The sequence below is a fragment of the Trachinotus anak genome, unplaced genomic scaffold (assembly GCF_046630095.1).
Source record: "Trachinotus anak isolate AG129_WGS33_773 ecotype Australia unplaced genomic scaffold, CSIRO_AGI_Tana_v1 ptg000032l, whole genome shotgun sequence".
NCBI classification, from domain to species: domain Eukaryota; kingdom Metazoa; phylum Chordata; class Actinopteri; order Carangiformes; family Carangidae; genus Trachinotus; species Trachinotus anak.
The window spans coordinates 16,457,728-16,482,179 of NW_027273883.1; the positions used below are offsets into that span (position 1 = coordinate 16,457,728).

The following is a 24,452-nucleotide window of genomic DNA, read 5'->3' on the forward strand; positions in this document are numbered from 1 at the left end:
TGCTAGCAAACTCTTTCTGTCCTTAATGTTGTGTCTCATATGAGGTACGTTTAAGCTATAATGCAGTAGATTCATCACTTCACTTTTGTCAGTTGGTCTAGGCTCAGTATAAAGTGTTGTCTAGATTTATTGTTGCATGTATTTGCATCTCATTTTTCCATTGCCGAGCAAAAAATCTCAAACAGGAATCTTTCTTCCTTCTAACATTTTTCCTTTGTTGCTTAAGGGGAAAACTACATGAACGTCCTTAGAGTGAGTGATGAAAGAGTTGAGATGGATGAGAGTGAACTTTTAATCCTGGCAACTGCGGCCAACGAACAAGAATATAGAAAGGCAGACATCAGTTGCCAACTGCTGCAAGTGCCAGAACAAAGAGGTGATTATATTACACTCAAAAGGATGAGTGGCTAAAACGGCCAGTGGATGACAGAGGTGGGTTGTACAAAAGTCTTACTTTCAGGAGAAAAAAACACTCCAGTAATGCTTTCATTTTTACAAACTGAAAAAGAAAACACAAAGAATTGGATCCCTGAGGAGAAACTAGGCCATTGAAGGCAGGTAATAGTATATAAGAGATAATTTTATCCAAGCTTTAGAACAATTTATCAGGTGTAATGGGCTGACATGTAGATTCATTAAGTGGTTGCATACCTTTTTGTTTGCCGTTTTGGACTACTGTATCAGTAAATAACATATGTTTTTAGTGACTATACTGACTGTAGGGAGGGTGTTTCTCATAGCTGATCTCAAACCAGAACAGTTTTGATGAAACTGGTTACAGCCAGCCTTAAGAAACTTAGTTTATTACAGTAATCTTAAACTTTAAACCCCACAAATTAGGCTTACTACTACTACTGAAATCTTACCTTATTTTTCTGGAAACCAATTTTTCCATCTTGAGGTCTCTCAACCTTCCTTTACTTATACTCAATATACGTGAAGTCTATTATTAAAACTTGATCCCAGAGTTCTATTAAATAGCAGGATAATTAAGGTACATGGTCTTTTCTCACTCCTAGTAGGTACTTACTGTTATCTGAGGTGGGAATCGTCAATAAAATAGACTCTATTAGGATAGTTTGAATTGCTGTTCCGTATTTCAAATGCCCCCGAACTTTTGAAAATTAAACCCATCTCTGTCTTTAAGACCAGTTCAAAAGAAAATCTTAGGATGCATGTGTTGCACAGAAGTGTTGCATCCTTTAAAACCGTCATTTTCTGCAGCTACTGAAGCTACAGCTGTCATTGGCTCTATTTCTTAATGGTTTACTTGAAATCTCTTACCTGAGTGGCATGCAGAGGCCTGAATACCCACAGCTTCACCAATACAGACATTAACCTTAGTGTTGATTTGAATGAAAGTCATTGAATATATTCACTGACAAATATTCTTCATATTAATCTCAGATCTGCCAACAAACCCCCGGTCTTCTTTCATCCTAAATTAATAGACAGGTGAGAATGGCACAGATGGGTTGATGTTACAAATACTTACTTTAATTTCACCTCCCCCCCTGTATATCCAGCCACCAGATGTTTCTGTTGAATCAGTGTACCCTCTGGTTGTCAGAATAACCCATAAACTGCGCTGGTATGTTCTGACATATTCGAATTGACTGTTGTTGCCACTGGTGTGGTAAGGTGGCACGTTTAGACATGCAACATTAAATCATGGAGAAATTATGTCCCCAAATGTTCCCTGTAACTGCAGTCCCTTCATCTCATGACATGATATTTCTGGTAGTTTAAAATCAGTTATTAATTCTGAAGTATGCACAGTTTTTCTCCTGTGCAGGAACATGTAGGGAATAGAAGTAAGAAGAAGAAGTAAACTTTAGATATTTATGTGGGGCCTGTGTATCAGATCAAACCTAAGAACATCTACTTATACTGTAGACATGTTATTGACTGATTTATCTGTTCAAGTGTGAAATATAGGTTTTAAATTGAAAGTCTGTAAACAGCTGGTTAAATGCTGCTACCTAGTGTTGGATAGAGGAATCATGAATGGATGTTGTTGCAGCTGGGTATTTCACTGACAATATCATGGAAATACTACAGCATTATAAAAAAGTGTTTCTAGCAAAATGGTTTTTGTTTATGGTAATATTTTCACAAAATTAAAATTCAGTTTGATAGACATTGTCAAGTCAATTTTTATTCATATAGTAGCAAATCACAACAGGTTATCTCAAGGCACTTTATGCCTTGTCATTATTTTATCTTAAATTTTTATTGATAATCCATCAGATCACTAGTCTCACACTTTGCGTTTTATGGCTAAATGCCTTGTGGGTTTATTTTCAGCTATAAACTCAATCTAATACTGTATATTTGTTATGTTTCCTTTCAGTGTGCGGTGAATTTAGAAATGTCCAAGCTGACTAATTTTACTCAGCCTAAAATGTAATACTCCTACTTGCTGTTTAATTATTTTTGAGTATTTGGCACTAAATTACTCCATGTTCCAGGTTAGATTTTAAAAGGACTATTAATAACCCAATCACTGTTGGCTCCCCACTGTGCTGGTGCACTACCAACAGCAGGGGCTTTGAAGAGGCCTCTATCAGCACCTGACAGGCTCTCTTCTGCTGTCTGTGTAGTTTTGAAGAACACACATTCAGCTCCTGGGATGCTGAACAAGAGAACAGATGGTATGTTTCAGTGTCCCCATATTAGCCGTCATGTTATCCACTGTGTGCGGCAGACACACCTAGACTAATTTTGGATTGGCGGAAATAAACCGCACCGAGACACAAGTTTAATCCATTAACCACACAACGATGTGCTGTCATTCATAAAAATGCAGCAACATTTTATACGCTGAAATTACACAATGCCCTTGTCATCCTACTCACACTAAAAGCTCGTGGTGGGTTTAATAGGCTTTCTTTAGTGTTTTGCATGTTGAAAAATTTACCATTTGAGTTAATCGTGAAAACCTTTATTCTGAAAAGCCGCTGAGCAGCTTCCGCTTATTTGTGCGGTCTGGGCTGTGGTGTTGCACAGGACAGCGAAAGGCGTCGGTACGCTGCCATCAATATCAGCATTTTAAAACCAAAATGGGAGCTTGTCTGGCCTTGTGCTCCTTAGCCAGCTGTGTAAGTATCTTATTCCAGTGCTACTGTTATCTGAAATATCAACGGAAGGCTCATATTCCCTCCTATCGTCCTAACATTAGCTTGTAGCTAGTTGAGATAAACTAAGGTTAACGTTATCTAGCTGAAAAATTAGTTCCGTTAAGTGCAAACTACGTGACAGTTTGATATTAGACACCTGATATTAGCTGTACTGGACAGTTATAACGCTAGAAATTTGAAGGAAGTTAGCTTAGCAAGCTAGTGGGTCATCAAGGGAAATAAAAATTGAGGAAGCGTCAGAACGGGCCTTTGGCACTAGTGTAAACACATTTAACCCAGCTAACTAGGTCAGATAGTTACCATAACGCCAACGAGCAATTATCACAGATTTAATTTATATGCTTTGGCTAAACTCTGGGACAACAACTCCTGGCCACTGGTACAATTGTAGCGTTAGTTTATGGTGAAATGGGCTAGCTAGGTCACTGTCAATAGCTTCAAGTGAAAAGGGTTGAGTCTGTCTTTCTCTGTGTGGGCTATATAGTTACCTGCCATCATAAAAGCTACCATGCCATCATAAAAGTCAAATGGTAGCTATGTCCTAGATTTACTTGCTGGGATAACAATAGGCCCGTGTTTGAAGTGGATGATGCTTATCCACTTGAATCCAGTATTGGAAATTTACTGTCACGATTAATAATTGACAGTGGTTTACAGTAAAAACCTATTTGTTATTGGTATTCTGCCAAGTAGTTGCCCATATTCATTTGGCCCTTGTCTGATTTAAAAAAAAAAAAAAAAACTGTCCTGCCCAAAACTTTAACAATGTCTGTCGTTTTCTATCCCACTCCAACCCCACCCAAAGGCCTCCTGTCTGTGTGGCTCAGCACCATGTCTTTTGTGTGGCTGCTGTCCCTCCTCTAATAACTCCACTATCACACGGCTGGTTTTCTCCTTCTTCCTGCTGCTGGGGACCATGGTGTCTGTCATCATGATCCTTCCTGGAATGGAGACGCATCTCCGCAAAGTGAGATCTGTGTGTGTATGTTTGTGTGATGTGTGTGTATGAACTTGACTAATGATCTGTGAAACTGGAAGTATGTGACATCAAATTGCTCTCCTTACACAGTTTCTATACAGTAAATGTCTAAAATGTGTGGTTAGACGCTGTTACTGCAGTCACTTTATAATTTTATCCTTTCATAGAAAAAGTCATGTATCATGAAGTATTGTCAGTATTTTTGAATAATCTCTTTGGTAAATATGTTCTAGATAAGCTTAAGAACAAGTTAGTTTTATCTGACTTTCTTTTGTGTAATAGATCCCAGGATTTTGCCAAGGAGGAACCACTATACCTGGTATTGAAAACAAGGCTAACTGTGATGTCCTTGTGGGCTACAAGTCTGTGTACCGTATGTGCTTCGCCATGACCTGCTTCTTCTTTCTGTTCTCCGCCATCATGATTCGTGTCCGTAGCAGCAAAGACCCACGTGCAGCTATTCAAAATGGGTAAGTACTTTAATGGTCTTATATGGAACACAATGGTTCAGGGATGGAGGTAGATCTGCATGTGCTTCTTCCATCTGTCTACTGTACTGATGGTGGGTTTGTAACTATTTTTTTTTCCAGGTTCTGGTTTTTTAAGTTTCTGATCCTGGTTGGGATAACAGTGGGAGCTTTTTTCATCCCTGACGGAACATTTCATACTGGTACTAACATGCTCTGTTGAATTACAATAAATAGCAATATACTTTAACTTTTTCTTGAGTTCACACAAAGTTGACTTTGTGATTTATGAGTGACTTTTGGGTCAGTTTTTGTAAACTGTATCAGCTTTATCAATTTCCTTTTCACTTTTCAGTATGGTTTTACTTTGGAGTGGTGGGGTCCTTCATCTTCATTATCATCCAACTTATTCTCCTCATCGACTTTGCCCATTCCTGGAACAAGGTGTGGGTAGAAAAGGCTGAAAATAGTGACAACAAATGCTGGTTTGCAGGTACAACATTCACTTGAAAGAGACAATTCTTACATTGTTAAGATAAATATTTGTCAAATAATTACACAAATAATATTTGATCAGAAGACAGATATCTGCTGTCCAAGTCATTAACTCATTGTAAGTATACTTGTAGGTTTAAGCAATTAATTTTAATGGGTGGTTATGTAAATTTCAGGCCTGCTGTCTTTCACCTTCCTCCACTATGCACTGGCTATCACTGCTGTGGTGCTTTTCTACGTTTACTACACACAGCCTGATGACTGCACAGAGCACAAGGTCTTCATCAGCCTTAACCTTATCTTCTGCATCATCATTTCCATTGTCTCCATCCTACCCAAGATACAGGTACAGTATGGACCAGTCTTAGGCCATGACCACACTAACGCAGATACATTTGAAAATACATTTATTACCATTTTGTGGTATCTATTCTTACCTTCCTATTTCCCGAAAATCACCCCAAAATTGTACTTGAAATGCACTCCAGAGTTGACTTATTCAACAACACTGGGAGGCAATCTTCAAGAGGTCAACTTTCTGTCATCTACAACTCACTCCAAATAATACAAATAGTGTTAATTTGCCTTTACACTGTAAGACAACTTTGAGAACATACAGAGACATAAAATACACAGCTTTCATATTTCAGTAATGGAAAGTGAAATCTTCTAAATCTTGTGTTGTGTGAAAGTTTGTAATGCTGTATGTTTGTCCCATTTGTAACAGGAAGCTCAGCCACACTCTGGTTTGCTCCAGGCCTCACTCATCTCACTCTACACCATGTATGTTACTTGGTCTGCAATGACCAACAATCCAAGTGAGTCTCCTGATGTTTTATTCCACTGCTGTAGCTCTCCTCTGTAGCATTTAGTTGCATGCTCAGCTGTGATTATGCTGTTTTCTTTAAATATATGCACTTGCTGTTTGTCTGCTGCAGCATTTTGATCATACGGGTGAGTTTTCCCTGGCATGCTATAGGAACAAAGAGCTGCCTTGTTTACTACTAGTTAGCACACCTTCCTTATCTCATGTCATGTGATCTCTGTTTGCCAAGTAAATGGCAACAATGGGCAAGCTTGTGGTGACTGTAGGGCTCATGCTCAGTTGCCTTTTGGTAGACTGAACAATTGCTGTCATACATTAGCTTTAGTTTTATCTACACATGTAGGCATCTCTTTACACATGACATTGAAAAATACACCTCAACTACCCTCGTAGAGCTAGATTTCACATTTGTTAGAAAAGTGCAACTTGTCCTTGCCTTTTCAAAGAACTCTAAGTCTCTTGTTTCATGAGTGTTTTGAACTTTGCTAGATGCCATTGGCAACAACTGCTTATTTTAAAACACAAGACAAACCAGCATAAAAACTTGATTTTTTTTATACAATAGGGAATTGCCCAACATGGACACTTAGTTCAGTGTTAGTAAGAGTAATGTATTCATTAACTGAAAGTCATTTATACTTTGTTAGTACTTTATTAATATTGCCAAATGCATCTCCTATTGCCTTCAAGGTGTTTATCACAGAAGAATGTTTAAAAATTTATTTCCATCAAGATTGAATTCAAATACTTAGAGATACGAGAATATGTCAAGTGTTAACATGCTCAGTGTATAAAAATGTATTTTTCATAACCTATTATAGTATAGTAAAATGTCTAATGCTGTGTGTGTGTATACTCTGTCTTAGATCGGAAGTGTAACCCCAGCTTATTGAGTCTAGTGTCAAACATCAGCACCACTGTTCCATCTGGTGACAGCACAACCGGACAGGTGCAGTGGTGGGATGCCCAGGGCATTGTTGGTTTGGTCATCTTCCTCTTCTGCACTCTCTACGCCAGGTAGGTTTAGCAGTGCTAACTATATTTTCTACTCCTGTTTTTTTTATCATCTATATTTTTCTAAAACTGGCGCTCTCTGTCTTTCTCTCTTAGTATCCGTTCGTCCAGCAACACCCAGGTAAACAAGCTGATGCAGACAGAGGAGAGCGGAGGGTCAGGTGGAGGAGAGGGTGTGGTGGGAGAGGACGGCATACACAGAGCCTTGGACAATGAGGAGGAGGGAGTCACCTATAGCTACTCCTTTTTCCACTTCCACCTCTGTCTTGCCTCTCTGTACATCATGATGACTCTCACTAACTGGTACCAGTAAGTGTCTCTCTTCAACATACTCAATATGCAACATCAGGGGCCCAAAGGTTAGACAGATAGACTTGTGATTGGAGGGAAGGATCCTAATGGGGAAGTAAAAGTGCTTAAAAACACAAAGCTGTTAAAATCTGCATCTGACCTGAAGAACAAAAACAGCACAAAAGAAATCCGTAATCAGTAGCTTTCAGGCATTGTAGACCTCCACTATGGCCACCAGAGGGCGCATTACTTCACCCGAAAGCACTCATTCTCTCAGCACCACTTGAATGTTTCCACAATGTATCGAGAGAAAAAAAAAACTCATACACAACAGTGCTTTCATAAATGGCCCTTAGCTGAAAATGTTGTGTTGATAAATTTCAGTACATGTCTCATGTTGAGTCAGTTTCTCTAAATTGTACTCTTCACTCTGCACCCTCCCTCAGGCCGGACACCACCACCCAGACCATGCAGAGCAGTATGCCAGCTGTGTGGGTGAAGATGAGCTCCAGCTGGTTGGGTCTTGGGCTCTACCTCTGGACCCTCATGGCCCCTCTCATCTTCCCTGACAGGGATTTCAGCTGAGCACGCCTTGACTTCTGGCTGTATTTGATTCTACTTTTTTTTTTTTTTGTTTTTGTTTTTTTTTAGGTTCTCGCCTAATGTAGTAGGAAGTATGAAGGATGCTATAAAGGAAATAGGAAGGATACTATAAAGGAAAATGCATAGAATTTATTTTATTCCTTTTTCAAATAATTGCTTTTGCTGTAATGTTTCTATTGTTATACTTCTCTCAGTATGTTTGAATGTTAAAATCACTACATATGTTTGAAAGAGTAAATTGATTTTTTTTTTTTGTTTAGCCTGTTTGATGATGGTTTTAGCCACAAGAAGGTATTTTCTTTGTTAGTGACTCACCTTGATAGGTTACCCCCAACCTTCTGCTTGATGTGGCATGATTGTATGAGCTCCATTATATTTTTTCTGAATTTTAGTTACTGGACTATCACAAAGCAACAAGGCACTTTCTCAATACCTCAGACGTTTCATTTACAGATTCTCTTTTTAAGGCCTGTGAGATCAGACTTCTCTGATTGGCCAGGTCTGGAGCCCTTCTGATTAGCTGGACTCTTACAGTGCTGGGGCAACCAGGGTAGCCCTCTTTAGGAGCCCCAGAGTGAGGTGAGTGTGAGAGTTAGATAAGACTAATATGACACACCCCACAGATCATAACAGGGCTTCCCCCTTGCTGCTAGGCTGTATGCAAATCTATGTCATTGCACCTTGATCCAGAGAGTCCTAATATACAACCAGTCTAATCTCAGCTCTTCCTTGCCTTCTTCAACCTAAGGTAATTTATCTGCGGTGCTAAGCCTTTCCATGTCTGACTGTTTGGCCTTGTACAGCTACAGTAACAATCTGTACCTGTATAGCAGTCTGTTTGCAGCAGGGAGGCATGTATTGATCCACAGCAGTCAGCATCATGCAATGTGCAGTGATACGGTTCAGGAGGTGATAGCGTGAACTCCACACCACCTGTGCTCTCACAGATGCCATTATTTCCAGAATGCTGCAGAGCGTGCTACTGGGTTTAGAGAAAAGGGATTTTTAAATGTTGTAATGTACAAAACAATAACAAAGCATTTCAGAAATGATAAATTGCTGTTAAATGGTATTGAGCTTAATAGTATGTTGATGGTTGTAATGGTGTTAAAGTAATTTTATGCATTATATAGTAGTTACCTCAATTTCAGTATGAATGGAATGAGTTAAAATAAGATGAGTATATTTTGTATTTGTGAAAAAATCATTTTGGTACAATCCTGTAAATGTTATCTTTTGTCTCTGTTATGTTCTTTTCGAACACTTCAACACCCACACACACACGAATCAGACTTCCTGTCTCTCTGGCTGCATGTGAATATTGTGAATGGATTTTTCAAGGTGATGTGATAAATTGAATTCTGTTATACTAATTTTGTTTATCAAACATTTCAAATGTGTTTTACATTTTACCATTATCCACCTACCACCTTCTAAGGTGATTATTTCCACAGATTTGCCAATGTTAGGTCATAACATGTAATATTTCAAAACACTATTAAGTGCCTTTTTGTAGTCCGGCATTTCAAAAAAAAAAAGTATCACTAATGCTGACATGTGCTTATTATGCCTTGCCTTACACATTGTGGTGAGTCAGTCATTGCACGCCATAAGGCATAGGACAATGGCATGAATTAATATTGTAATTAATGTATGAACTTTGTTTTTAATAAAGCTGGAAAACTTTCAGTCATTGTCTTGATGGAGGTTCAGTAGAAGCTGAACAGTAGCATGAAAATGTCAAGTAGGTGGAGTGTAAAACCTACAAAAATAATTTGAAAAAAATCTGTTTATATTTGATGATGTTTTACCAATGATATACTGAGGAGCTGAAATTACTGGTAAAGTAATTAACATGTTATGTTTAGGGTGCTTTAAGTGCTGCATGGATGTTATTGATTATACTTAGCATCTCCTTATCTCTGATGGGTCACCAGGGTACGAGTAGACAGAACAGTGTAGCTCTGAGCAGATCTCACTCCTTTTTCCTAACTGTCAACTGCAGCAGTAAATGTATGTGACCTGTCTCTTGTGCTGGTACGACAACAGAGCAGTGTGTGCGCCTGTGCTTACAGCCTCTACTGTGTTATTTCCTTCTTGCCTGGCTGGCAGACGGGACATGTTGGTTTTGGCTGCTACAGTCACTCAATCCAGTTGGCACTGTCTGGAACCGCTCAGGACACACTACCTCCTGTCAACTTCCACCCTCACAACACCACCCCTCGCTCAGCCTGTCCAAGACAATCCTGAGTTGATGGATTGTGTCACAGTGTAGCTGTGAGACTGAATTCTCGTTTTCTTCACGTGTAGCAGAGAAAATAAAGACTCGGAACACTCCTTAAGTTGCACCGCTGAAAGTCATAAGCCTTGTCTTTCCTGTATAAACTCTCTGTGAATGTTTTGCAGAGTGGGAGTCCTGCCTTGTCTCTTCGCACTGCTCACTGTCCTGACACATGGTTTCACTTCACGGGTCAGACACGCACAGGAGGTAGGATGGGAAGGAGGGGGAAGTGTCCATCGAGTCTTGTGCAATCATCGGCTTCAAAAGACACACAGACATTGCAGTGAGCTCGCTACCAAACCAGGATGTGATGGAAACGAAACAGACAGGCAGCATCTCCTCCAAACCTCTGGTGTTTTGATTTCAATTGTTTCAGTTTCATCACTGCGGCCGGACTAAACAGCATCCCAGTCTTTACTCTTTTTAAGAACTGCCCTCAGTCTTGTAAACTCACCCGCTCATTCCTCCGTTTCTCTTTGAGTGATTGAAGTGTTTATTATATAAACGCACCAGACGGAGTTTCATGAGACTGAAGAACTCTTTGCTCCTCACTGTTCCTCCATTAGCCCCGTCTGAAATTTAACGGCCTCTGAACACAGCCAACAGCGTGTGAGAACAAATTAGCTAAGCGTCATAAATCGCGCTTTTATTTCCACCTGTTATCATCAGGTGTACGAATGTGAACTCAATTTTTCTCCTAGGGTAGATTTAAGACACTCTCCGTCTTTGGCCATTGGCTCCAGTGTCATAAATCCCACCTTCATTTCCTCTGCTATCATCAGATGCAATTTGTCGCTGTAATAAGAGATCAGAGGCTGTAAAGTGCTGATTATGAACCACTTAGTGTAGCTCTGCAGCCACGCTTGGTTAGGCATCCTGGGATTTTTAATTGCAGATTGACTGAAACAATGGTTATCAGTTGCAGTGTTATCCCTGACCTTAATCTCCACTTGCCTGTTCCCACATAAGCTGGGAAATGTCAGAGTTTAGCTGCATTTTGCATTCGCTTGTCAATAATAAGGTAATTCTCTGTGTGAGTCATCACAATTTTTAAGCTTTGTTTCAGTGCTTACGACTACATTAAATGAACAGTGCAGCCGCTCCTGATGCTGATTTGGATAAGCATTGTTCTGCGAGAGGATTGTGCATCCCTGACCACCTCTTTGACAGAATGACTGGAAATGCCTGCCTGAGGTGTAATTGGGTTTTAAGAGTGGGATCCAGACCCATTAAATTATGTGCTGCATGCAGGGGAGCTAATTGAGTTTGGGCCCTGCTGGCATACTGCATGTGCACTGGAAACATTTACCCAACATTAAGCCCCAATTAGGCTTTTCAGGATGGGAAACTTGTTGCTGGGTGATGGGAAGAGAAGATGCTGATGCCTGTCAGACTCATTGCATAGTTTGTTTCCAGCAAGTAAAATGTGGGCACTAATAGATGTGCTTGTATTTAAAAAAACTGATGAACCTGTAGGGTTTTGTTTTTTTTTTCATTGTGTACAATCACTTCCATCCTCTCACTCTGGCTGCAGTGCAATGCAGTCACTCTGTCCTAAGGTGGAAGTAGAGAAGTCTAAAAGTCTGTCTGTCTGTGTGTGTGTGTGTGTGTGTGTGTGTGTGTGTGTGTGTGTGTGTGTGAAGGGCTCTCCTGTGCGCATGCTCTCCCCCAGCTCAGAGGAGCAGCTAATGCAGTTATATAACAGTCAGTGCAGCCGGCGTCTGCTGTGAGCCAAATGCCAGGCCAGTCTGGTTACATAAGCCTGTCAGAGTCATATTGTAGCAGTACGGAGCGCTCACACCACAGCATGTTCCTGCACTCCTTCCACCTTGTCCTGCTCTGTCTCTCACTTCCTCCCACTGTCTCTCTTTGCTCTCCTCTCCTCTCCTCTCCTCTCTGCTTTTTCAACACCCCCCACCCCCACCCCCACTTTTCCTTTCCTTTCCTTCCCTTTCCTCTTTACTGCGGCGCTGTTCTCAACACCGGGAACAAAGAGTCAGCGTGCTGGATGCAGATGCACAGGCAGGTCTGAAAATATGAGACACAAAAGAGTGGGTCTAACTGTACGCTCTTATGCGGAGAGGACCAAATGTTACTTATTCTACATCCAGTTCTTCTCTACAACACATCATGAGACAGCTGTTGGTTGTTGCTTGTTGTTTCACTGTCCTTAGAGCAGCTTTGCTCCTCCATGGGCTACCTGTGTGCCATGACAGTGATGTGTGAGCTGAAAAGATGAGATGTGCCGCCAGTCACCACCACACGCAAGCTCTGATGTTCACCGACCTTTAGAGCACCATTTGATCCCCGGGTTACAGAGCCACAGCTGCAGTCAGGCCGGCTTCTCTCACTGACCTTTACAGTATCTGACCCTCATATGGGGTCAGACAGACAGGGTCATCAGAGCAGCAGGGAACGTACTCTGAACACTGAGATGTGTGCAAAAAAAAAAAAAAAAAAAAAAAAAATGCAAAACACTGCTTGCCATGCTGCAACAGTTGACACAGTCAGCTAAGAGAAGTTAATTGATTTGTGGCCTCACATCCTGACCTCCATTATTATCTCCCCTGTGTGTGATGCTATGTCAGCATCACTCATTCATTCTTGGGGTATAGCAGGAGGGTGCATGTGGTGGTTTAAGTGTGTGGGGGTGAAATATTGCTGCTGAAAGCTCAGATCAGGGGGTGCATGATCACCCACATCACTCTCTAAAGCTCATATCATTTAAGCGACAGCATGAGGTTGCCTGGCTAATTAGAATTAATAGCCTTAACCAGGAACTGTTCCTCTCAACCAATCGCCGGCTCTGCCAACTCATGATTATTCATGAGGCGGGCTCTGCGCGCCACCCTACTGGTGGAGGCTGAGAGAGGGGGGGGCTGGGGGGGGCGGTGTCCACCGAAACTGCCGTGTGGGGTGGTGCGGAGCAGCTGAGTGTGCTTTGCGTAGGGCGCGATGTTGTTTTGTTGTGGCGATCGGCTGAATGTGGCATCGCTGTCCGGTCTGACACAACAGTGGGAAGCACCCCGGGCCCCTCCGGCTCTCCCCCCCCAGGATCACGGGCACCGAGAGCAGCTCGATCCAGCGCATCACAATCCAGGAAATGCGGACTTCTGGCCCTTTCGCTACGGGATAAATGGCTGCAACGCCCGTACAGTAGCAAGCTGGTAAATATTACCCTTTTTTTAAATTTATTTATTTATTTTTTATTATTGCCTGTTTATGACTTAGGCTCGGTGGTGTTGCAGTGGCTGTCACCGGGAGGGAGGAGTGGTATGGTGTGAAGTTGAGGGCAGGATCCCACCCGTGTTTTCACAGCAAGAGTGTGACATGAAGTTGAGCTGCCTCGTTGTGTGTTATGATGAGAGATGGAGTGGAAAAAATAGTGAGGACGGGCTGCGTGCGGCGCAGGATTTGGGTGGACTGTCGCGGTCCAAACTACAGTAGCGACGCGCAGCATTTTTAAGCCGAAGCGGCGACGGGGGCGCTGCGCGTACAGCTGACAGCATATGCTTCATCATGTACCTTCATTCACCCCGTTTGTCCTTAATGACAAACCGGTGGAGGGGAGCAACAGTGCGGGCTCTCAGACACACACACACACGCAGGCTATACGCACAAATTGAAGATTCACGATCAGGCCTGTGAACTTATTTTTCATGGGCTACACCTACACTTGCCAGATTTTTAGAGGATGACATCATACTTTTGTACTCACCCGCTGTTATGTGATAGATGGGCTAAGTTGTGACCGAAACAGGTTTACTTTGGCGGCTGCTCAGTCAGTGACACCCACTCTGCCTCAAGTTAAGCCCCTCTGTTATTTAAGTGGTTTTATTATCAGACTTCCCACACAGGGTTCACCTTTACACAGCGCGCTAATCACAATATTATTGTAGTGTGGAATTTGCATGGAGACCCGATGAATGACTGTATGACTGCTGTCTGGCACGTTAATCATGCAAATATAGTTTCTTTATAAACCATATATATCTGTCTGTCTCTCTATCTGCGTCTTTATCTGTGAGCTTTAAAACGTGAGCCTGCTGTTTTTGAAGAATTATAAAGCTGATATAAAATAAATAATATATCTTATATAAGAGAGTCACTGCACTCTTTGCGGCTCTAATGCCAGTTTGGCAGGAAGTGAGGTAGGGATAGCACTTGAAATGTGTTGCTCTATGTAGATGAAGACCACAGTGGTTGCACAGCTGTCTGCTCTAAAGCCAGGTGCTGCTGAGAAATTGTTGTTTTTATCAATCAGTGGAGATTCTATACGCCAATAAATGCAACTCACCATCCAGTCCAGGAGAATGTGGATGTTAATAAAAAAATTAAAAAAAAAGCAATGCTGCAGTGTCCTTCTCAAGTTCTGGGTTTGTAGTACAACTTACAGCACAGAAATACAGTAAAGTGTCAGACCATGGTGGTAAAGAGGGTTGAGTGGAGAGGGGCCAATATGCAATTATTTCTTATTGAATCAGCACAAAGTGGCAGCCTTACAGTTCTCTGCTCTGGCCTGGATCAAGACCACTTGTGGTGCTGGCTGAAGAAAGGCGCTAGCTCAGCAGGCACCCAAAGAGAGCGCTGCTCCATTCCCTCACAAATTTCCAAGATTGTTGGACATCCTGAAGCATTTGATCTAGGGTTTAGGGATTACTGCCATTTATGGTTTCAACAAGGATTGGGATAGAAGCTGCTAGTCTGACTTGCACTGATATTCTTTTACCATTGTAAATTGGCATAAATGTTAGAAGGTGGCTTGTTAAGAATAATTACTGTGTTTTGAAGCTGGAAGTGAATGTGCTATTATTTGTATAGCCGCAGAACCTGTTTTCATACCAGTCAACAGTTTAGCAATGCCAGTTCCTTACAAAAAGCTTTGGCATTCAGTATCACAGCTGTAGACTTGCACAATAAGTTTGCTCAGGTACAATAAAAGTGAAACTTAAGTGTCTAACACTGATTACTGAAGACCTCACTCAGTTAGCCAGGGAGTTTCGTGTGTGCGTCTCTATCTCTCCCTGGCACAAGCAACACTCCAGATGGAAAAGAGCGGTTTTCTTCCAATTAACACAGAACCACTCAAAACCATATACACCATATCCCTGCTTTCACATACACACACACTCACCTAGCATACCCTCTCCACCTCTCCCTCTCTCACACACTGAGTCAGCCTTGCAGGTGGCACTGTGCTGATTTAAATGCATGAAATGCCATCAGCAGGGAGAGGGTCGCGTGGAGTTCCTGCCAAGACCTTCAGACACACCTCCTACAGATAACGAGGTTTGATAACCACAGCAACACTGGAGCAAAGGATCAGGAGATGATCTGCAGTTTTTTTTCTCTAGTAGGAGTGACAGTTCGATGTGAAATTCTTAAGAGTTAAATGGATGGTGTGATGCCTATAGCACAGTAGGAAAAGCGAACAAACGCGTCAGTGTGCAGCCTGCTCAGCGTCACGCATGACTGTTGGCTCAACAGCTTACACGAGGTATTAAATGGCTTGTATGAGCATGTTTAAGTTTTGTTTTCTTTGAGAGTGCATGTTAGACAGATGGCATTATCAGTCTCCTGCAAGAAAAATAAACACACACACACACACACACACACACAGTGACACACACCCAGGCTGTAAAATCCTGGTGGCTGGTGGACACAACCTTTTCATGTCCCTGCTGCTGGTCATTAATCCTGTTCTCTGGAGCACCAGAGAAGAATAGACCCACTGTAGTGCTGAGAGACCAGAGTGAACCAGGAACAAGATCTTGAATACACATTTATGCAAACACACACACACACACACACACACACACACACACACACACACACACACACACACACACACACACACACTCACAATGCAAAATGGAGGCCAGGAGTGCCAGTCTGGCAACTTCACAAATGCCCCACTAGCCTAATAACTTTATTGCATGCGTCCACTCTCATTGTAATGCACTGTGAATATATATTTTATGAAGAAATGCTTTCTGTCATTTGCTCTCGCAGCCTTGTGTAGTCAGTGATTCTGCATTTGTATCATTTGGGTCAGCGTGTGTGTCGGGGGGGTGAGGGGGGGGGGGGGTTGTCTATCAGTGTCTGGCTTCAGCTCAACCTCTCACCCAGGCCAGTGTGTTGGCTGCCCCTTCAAATGGAGATAGAGTTTCCTTGTGTTTTCCAGGGAGCACAGAGTCAGTACTGTAGTATATGTATGTTAATGTGGCTGCCCGCCCTCATCCATGTGTGCCAGCCCAGGTTATGTAACGGTATATGTAGATGATGATGTACATGTACAGCCAGGCAGGTATTGCAGGAAGAGGACGCATAACAGAGGGGTTACTCATTCAAACACTCCCTTCGTATGAGTTAATCATTACCCACTTCGGCACAGTTGGTGGCCAAGTGAAATGTCAAGCGGGGGTTTTGCTGTTTGTAATGGCAATCCTCCCTCAAAATGTGCTGCAAGTTTATTATTACATCACAGCGACTCCAACTTTTCACCAGGCCATAATATGACATTTTGACCACATTTGCTATTGTTCTCCTCGGTATATGTTCTAATCTATCTGTTTTCTCCTTGTATCAACATTGATGGTATTTTAGTGCATGCGTTCGTTTTCGACAGTGGTCACTGTTGTGTAATAGTGATCGCTGTAGTGTGATTGTAAGCTTCTGTGCTGCTTACCACAGGTATGTCCAGAAAGGGTTTGGTCATAATCTCACTTGTGAGATTTGTGTAAAACTTGGGAGAAGCTGATGACTGCTTGAAAAAAACACGATAACACTCATAGTACATTATCTTATCAACGAGTGGATACTCAGATTTGAATGATCAAATTCAACCTGCACCCTCTGGAGGTTTGGGCACATGACTCTCTGGTGAGGATTCTTCATCGCCTTGAAAGATTAGCTATGGATACGTGCTTAGTGTGTGTATTGATCGGTGAAGCGGGCGAGGTATTATATTTCACGACTAGATCGCCACCTCTTCCAAATTTCTCTCCTTCCTTCGCTGGGTCCCAAGGTAACCCTCGGACCACACCCCACACCCCTCAGCACACACACAGATCACAGTCTGTGTGTGTGTGTGTGTGAGGATTAAGGAAAACAAGCAAAACACTGCAATATACTTTTATAATTAATCAACATTTCTAATGAGATGTGTTTCCTACTGGATTCCTTCTTCCTCTCCTCTAATTTCCTCTCATCTTCTCTTGTTTCCTCTCCTCCTTAGTTCTCTTTTCTCCTCTTGTATCCTTCCTCACAATTCCTCTCCTTCTTTCTTCTCTCCTCCCTCCTCATCTCCTGCCCTCTCATTTCCTCTCCTCTCTTCTCATTTTCTTTCCTTTCCTCTCTTCCTTTCTCCTCTGGTCTTGTGTCCTCTTTCTTTCTCTTTTCTCCTTCTTTTTCCTCTTGTTTCCTTTCCTCTCGTCTTGTTTCCTCTACTTGCTCCTCTCCTCTCCTCTCCTCCTTCTCTTGAGTCCTTTGTCTCAGCATGTAAGGTGCCCCTGCAGTAACTGCGAGCGAGGATTGGAGGGGATTTCTGCTCTGTGGGAGGGTAAGAGGGCTTTGGGGGAAAATCCTTCCAACCCTACCGCGGATCTGCTGAGCAAATCAAGGCAGCAGGCGATGCTCCAGCACAATCTTTCCCAGCCATGTCACTGTCACCGAAGCAGAGCGGTTGAACTAACCCCTGGATCCCCTCCTTTAGCAGCACTCTTTAAAAATCTTGTGAAATCTTTGGAACACCCTTTGGTAGAATCCAGATATGTTTTGTTTCCCTCCCAGTGCAGTCAGTTTGCGGTGTGCCGCGTTCAGCCTTGAGGAATGCTCTCTTACCTGGCGAGCCTTCATGCTATGAAGTGTGTTGGCTTGCGGAGAGCTCTGGGGCATGCTCTTTTTTGTCTTTTAGGTCATACCCTGCAATATCATCCAGTCTATCCGGTCATTATCATCCTGTCCACAGGTGCCATTGAATAATCTGATATGTAAAAAATAAAATGAAAAGTTGGTCTGTATGTGTGCTCGTGGTTTTATGCATTCATATGCATTTGTTATTTACTGCTGAGTCCCTGTAGGCAAGCTGTGCCCTGACATTGTCAGGTAAGGTCATATAAAGAACACCTCATTTTAGACGCTGTTAATTATGCAGGAGTGTGGTCGACTGCCATCACTTGGGAAGGTCATTTGCTCTTCACCCTATTAAAGGGCACAGAACTCCACAGATTTTCGTGTGTGTGTGTGTTATGTTCTACTAGAACTGTTCATTTTTGTTGTGGTTTTGTGATGCTACTGATGCTGTGCTGACATCCTGTTTGAGGTCAAAACTACCTTTAAAAAGCTTCAGGTTTTGCAGTTGTCTTCCATTTGATGTCAGTTCACACTGCAGAGGAAGGCGTATTTACACAAGCTGTGTTTGTGTACACTATGTAGGTATGTCTCTGCATGTTTATGTATATTCTGTCGCTGTTTATGTGTACAATGTTTTTGCTGATGCTTCCATATTGCGGCCCCTAAGCGAGGGCGTCTGTTTCACCTAATTGAAGGTCAATATTTGCATGAGCATTCCTACAGACAACTTTCCTAACTTGGTCTTGACAGAACACAGGCTACCACTGTACTTCAATAAGATCAGAGTGGTGCCTGTCATATTCTAGTCCAGCACTGCCAGACCTATCTCTCTACGCTACTTCTGTACTGTGTCGAAGCCGTGGAAAGGCCTTTCATAGTCTGCAATTATTCTGCAAGAGATTGTTTGTTAAAGTTTGTTTGTTAAACCAAAAGCTCACATATTCTCTTGATAAATACTGCAGGGGTACAGTTCTGAAAAACATTTTGCACATGACTGATTAAATTTAGCAAACATGGAAATTTCCCTATTGGGCAGTAAACTTTAAAATTTTGATACCAAGACAAGGACACAGCAACTGTGACCAGAACACAGAAAGAAGAGGATGTGGTCCAGTGGTCCACATCTGTTGAGTCAGACTAGTCATAGTGTGGGTAATTAATGTTGCAGGTGTACTGTCAGAGCAGATACAAGAATACAAGACCTAATTTAAGGGTCATACCAGTGATTTTACATGTTTACTGCAAACCACTTAGACTACATAAAAGATAACCATTTTGCAAACTGTGCCACCGTGTTTAGAAACATTTAGATGTACTATAATTTGCCTGTTGCTGTAAGCATCCATTGAGTCTTGAAACAAATTGTGTAATTCACCAAAATGAATTAAATTTTTTTCAAATCAAGTCAAAATGTAATGTATGATCTTTTTGTTAAGGAAAAGTTATTACCACTTTGTTTCATTTTTGTAGCTCTTGCAGCAAAATTGCTGCAGTTGGACAGGATGGACAAGAAACAAGAGCAGTCAAACAATCAGACTCATGGAAATAAAAAGAAAAAACACTGGTTTTGCAGATTATTTTGAAAGAGAAAACAAAAGCAAACGGTGAAATTATCACCCAAACTGTCCTTTGTAAACATGTATCACAGTTTATAGATAACGTCCTGATCTGACTTTGACCCACTATACCTTCCATAGTTGTGTGCACTCAGAGTTGTCTTATTTAATGAAGTGAAACATTTATTTTTATCTCAAAATAGAGTAGCTAAGATGACAAAGCTTTGTCTGATGGTTTATGTCTTTCTGTGAAATCTCAACAGTTACTTTGGTAGATTCAGTGTTCTCATAACTACTAAGACCTGCAAACATACTGGTACAGTCCTTTTAAGAGGGCTGAGAACAAAAGCTGTTTGCACCCCTGTACTACTGATCTTAGTGTAAGATTATTTTTTTGCTGACTCTAGGTTCAAGGACAAAGCCCTACATGCTTATTTGGGTGTCTGTCTGAAAACCCGAATAATCCTTGATGAGACTGTTCATCCAGCAGCCTCATAGTCAAACAAAAGGCATGACAGTAGGTGAATCATCTTAGACAAGCTCAAGCTCCACAATGCACTGCAGCTTTAGTGAAGTAATCTCATGTCACATTTGCCACACTGTCATGGTGGATTAACGGCTGAAGATGAATGGTCAGGTGACGGTGCTGCTCAGCATGAATCGCTCTGTTAGGGAAGTTGTGGATGGAAGTAGGAGAGAACAATTCGATGTTGTGGATGTCCTCTCACACTGTAGCGTCAACATTTCTCTCTCCTCTCGCCTTGCCACACTTATCACAACAGGCTGGTTTTCCATTGGCATACACACAGAAATCATCTGTGGCATTGCTTCCTCTAGAAACTTCTGCACCCCGGGAAAGGATCCTCCCCTCCTCCCTTCCTTCCCTTCCTTTCTGCTCTTGCCAGAGCAAAACCCCAAAGCTGCTGACACAGACTCACCCAGCGTAATTGAGAAAATAAACAGATGATGAAAAAAAAAAAAAAAAAAGCATGTGCCGCTCGTCATAGGGCTGTGTGTTTATCCTCTGCTGCTCTGGATGTTGACACCAAGGTTGTCATCACCTTTTGGGGAGAGAGTATGGATGGGGTGGGATGGATGGCAGGCGAAGCTGAGAAAAGAGGCAACAGTTGAGGCTAGCTTGTTAAAAGTCCGAGCACATCAAGGTCACATCACATCAATCATTTTATCCTGTGCAGGGTCATGTGAGTAACACCATATCCCTGCACATATTGGGTTAGACACACATAACAGTTCAGTTAAAATGAACTGGATGTATGGATGGATATTTGGATCATGTAAATGTATTTTGGAATTTGATTTGCAGCTATTAGCAAAACTATATGTTAGACTGAGAAAGGCATGGGTGCATATGTTTTGGGCAGAAGGACGGACAATGCTGTAGGAAGCTCTTCCTCAGTCGAAGGTGTTACAGTGTTTTCTATTATGTAATCCTGCTGTCCTCAACAACCTCAGACAGTCAGCAGTCCCAGTGTTTGCACCCAGGTAGTCCCTCTCCTCCCTTTTTTTCCCAGCTTTGCACTGTCAGCACAGTACTAGGGAGCAACCCCAGCAAAGTCACTGTAGACTCTGATTTTTCATCAACACTCTGAAACTCTAATATGCTTAATGGCACTGTGCTCATCCTCTGAGGAAACACCCCCCTCTTGCCCAGGTGTCAGCTGAATGGCAGGTTGCAGTGGACAGTGATGAGGGTGGGGAGGGGGTGGGGGGTTGTTGGTGCGCACATGGTGCATCCCTGGCTCAAGGCTGGATGCAATATTTCACTCTGACACCCACTCCCATAGGGAGACCAGGAGCTGCACAGCTGGTAGCATGTGACCAGCCAGGGAGACAAGCGCCCCTTCTCCTTGGTCTCCAGGAGCCTCTCTCTCTCTCTCTCGCTTTCTCTGCCTCTCTCTTTCTCTGCCTCACTACCGAAAAGAGCCTCCGAGCTGTAGTAGTATGTGGGTAACGAACTAAAGGGATGATTGGGATTCTTTGTGAGCACAGTAGCTGGAGCAGTGGGGCTGGGTTCCCACTCACTGCCCCTGAGTAGGGTGTCCATTACTGTGGGAGTGCCTAAATTACACAGAAGAGGGAGATCAGGAGAAACCCTAGCGAGAGTTTTGGAGAAACGAGGAGGAGGGAGGAGGGGGGTGGAGGGTGTAGCGTGGAGAAATCAATTTGTCTTTGAGCGAAAGAGCATGAGACACAGCGTTTTTTCCAGCAGTAAAAAAGAAAGAAAGATGCTCTGTGTGTTACTACATGATTTTAAAATTGTCTTCATGAAAAGCATTGTAACGACCAAGATTGTAAAGCTTGCATTAACGCCCTGAGCTGGATTCCGTGGGAATTTTTTTGTCAGCATGAAAGAATAATGTTTCTTTGTCAGCTTGTGAGATGGATGGTCTCTCTGGTCTTGTGAGAGCGAGCTGTCCCTGTTGCTACTCCAGCAACAGTCTGTCTTTCATTGGTCATAGTTGTGTTTTATTACTCGCATCATTGGTCATGTTGTTATCGGCATGTCGGAAACACAAGTCATAGGTGAGCTGTTGTTTGTCACTGACCAGGTCCAGAGCCTGCTGAGATGGGAAGATACAGTAAAATGCTTTCCCTCGACTTTCTGTTTGAACCTTTATTTCTCTCTCTGCTCAAGTGCCGTAAAACTCGAAAACTGCAGTTTGCTTTGCACGAGAGTATAAGTGTTTCATCCCATCAGTCTATGTAATGCGCTGTTTATTGCTTTTCTGTGTAACTACAGTGTTATCAGATTATCGTCAGTGCAGTTTTTTCATGGTGAACAGTGTGTTATATTGTATTCTGCCTGTCATCAGCCAAGTCTTTACTACTTTAGTCTGTGTCTTCAAACAAGCCTGTATAAAGATTTATGAAAATGTTATTCTTCTGAATCCAGACTAGGCCTTTAGTCTCATCGTGATGTTTATCTATATATTTATTTTATCCTCTATCTAATATCAGCCATATTTAGCCATGGCCATGTGATTCTGTCGGCCATCACTTTGCTCCAGACTGGAATCTCTCTATAGGATGTATTGCCATGAAATTTTGTACAGACATTTGTGGTTTCCAAAAGACCCCCTAACTTCTTGTCTGGCGCCATCATGAGGTTGAACATGTTTGATTTTGAGTAAAACATCTTAACAAGTTGGATAAGTGGTCCCTGGAGGGTGGACTCTGATGACTAGTGATCCCATGATTTTTCATTGAGTGTCATCATCAAATGAAAATTTTCAATTTGTTGAATCCTCAGCTTCACTTTGTGCTAAGTGCTCATTAGCAAGTATTACCACGCTAACAGGCTTAACTGTGGTGGTTAACATGGTAAATGATACCTACTAAACATCAGCATGTTAGCATTTTCACCATGACCATGTTACCATGCTGACATTAGCATTTAGCTCAAACACCTGCTGTCCCTACGCCTCACATAGCTGCTAGCATGGCTGTAGTAGACTCTTAGTGTTAAAATACTTTATTTTGATGTCATGAAACATGTTTTACTTTATGAACTTTCTCCTCTTGAAATTTATTATATGATCTAGTAACATACTTCTATTGCGGCTATCCAACACTAGTGACTTTAAAGCATTTTTTCATGTCAGTGCAATTTTATACAGACCAACTAATTCAACAAACGGAGAATGTAGTCAGCCAAACAGAGGGAGGGTTTATGTTGATGTCTGAGTGAAGGCGAGACCTGTCAATCATCCTTTGGAGAGCCTACGTGAAATGACGTCTCTTGCAACCAACCGCCTTTTGAGTCTTGCCAGACCACAATGAGCAAAATGAAAACTGTGGGCTGGCAAGACCGGGTCTGCCAAGAACTGTCTAATGTGATTTTACTTGTGTTTGTGACAGTTTGATTTTCTGCTAGGTGTCAGTGCGTGCATATATGCATATGTGTGCCCTAAAATCACAAAATTGTTTTCACTCAATAAATCCTGATCCACATGTCCTCTTCTCTATCTTTTTAATCACAAACCTCAGCTGTGGAGCTCGCTCTTTATAGTACCTCTTTCACTTTGCTGCACTTGTTCAGACGCTGTTTAATTTTGATGGTATGTACAGTTTGAGTTTTCTACAATTTGTAGTCAAGACTGCTTCAACAATGAAAGTTATCCTACTCACCAGTCCCCAGATTAGATTTTATTGGTTTTTAGATTAGATTTCCTATCTTAGTTTAGCAGCTCACTGGAGGGCACGTCTTGCCATTTGTTTAAATTTTGTGGGTTCAGGCTTATGACTTCCTCATCTGCTACTTAAATGGTCTATAAACACATTTCTACTCTTCCAGAGAAATTTGTTGGAAATGTGAGGAAGCCTGTTTCAGGTTTTGTTTAAGAACTTGCTGTATTATTTAATCTGTTTGTACTCTATGAGCTACTGTGAGTGCAGCTCTTTTTTTGTCATTATATAATATGATTTACCTTTATGAATATAATGGTGAATCATATTAAGGTTAACATAGCTATACCGAAAGCTCACTCTAATTAGCCCTTAGTAATTAAACATTTACCTGTCATTTGCAATCATACCATCAACACCCTACTTAGAATGCTGCTGTTCTCTGAACGTTATTTTTTTCAAAAATGTTTCGAGAACTGAAAAGTTTTTATACACTGTAATCAACTTTATTCTGTTGTAATTGCTTGGAGAGTTCGAATAACTGAAGTGGTCTGAATCTGAGGCTGCTGACCACGAAAAGTCAGCTGTCAGCTTGTTAACCACAAGTGCCTTTCAGTTTTTCTTATTGCTCAGCTCTCTAGGAAATTAACTTTAATAACATGTTGATCGTATTGCTTACAGTGAATGTACAGTCAGAATGAACAGCCTGTATTCAATTGTGAAGGGGCTATAGACACTCTCCTATATGTTCTCCTACCTCCCAATATTACTACTTGGGCAAACACAAGTGTGGTTTCAGT

At 41.9% G+C, this 24,452-nt stretch overlaps 2 protein-coding genes across 4 annotated transcripts in view; both read left to right on the top strand.

Annotated features, from left to right (window-relative positions):
- The first annotated feature begins 246 nt into the window (after positions 1 to 246).
- On the top strand, positions 247 to 9,504 carry serinc2l (serine incorporator 2, like). Of its 2 annotated transcripts, none has more exons than XM_071469476.1 (10): positions 247 to 376; positions 3,946 to 4,107; positions 4,402 to 4,589; positions 4,710 to 4,789; positions 4,942 to 5,079; positions 5,258 to 5,427; positions 5,809 to 5,899; positions 6,774 to 6,924; positions 7,018 to 7,230; positions 7,659 to 9,504. In XM_071469476.1, exons 2-10 carry the CDS (start codon positions 4,057 to 4,059, stop codon positions 7,795 to 7,797), a joined length of 1,221 nt encoding a protein of 406 aa, XP_071325577.1. In that variant the 5' UTR covers positions 247 to 376; positions 3,946 to 4,056; the 3' UTR covers positions 7,798 to 9,504. The 2 variants fall into 2 exon arrangements, with proteins under 2 accessions (XP_071325577.1, XP_071325576.1); XM_071469475.1 differs by lacking the exon at positions 247 to 376 and adding an exon at positions 2,946 to 3,101.
- A 3,482-nt stretch (positions 9,505 to 12,986) lies between these two features.
- The window catches only part of LOC139612988 (transcription factor HIVEP3), a 38,225-nt gene continuing 26,759 nt past the window's right edge, over positions 12,987 to 24,452 (top strand). For both annotated transcript variants that reach the window (XM_071469208.1, XM_071469207.1), the window contains exon 1: positions 12,987 to 13,263. The gene's annotated coding sequence lies outside the window, so the exon portion shown is untranslated. The remainder of the gene's footprint in view (positions 13,264 to 24,452) is intronic.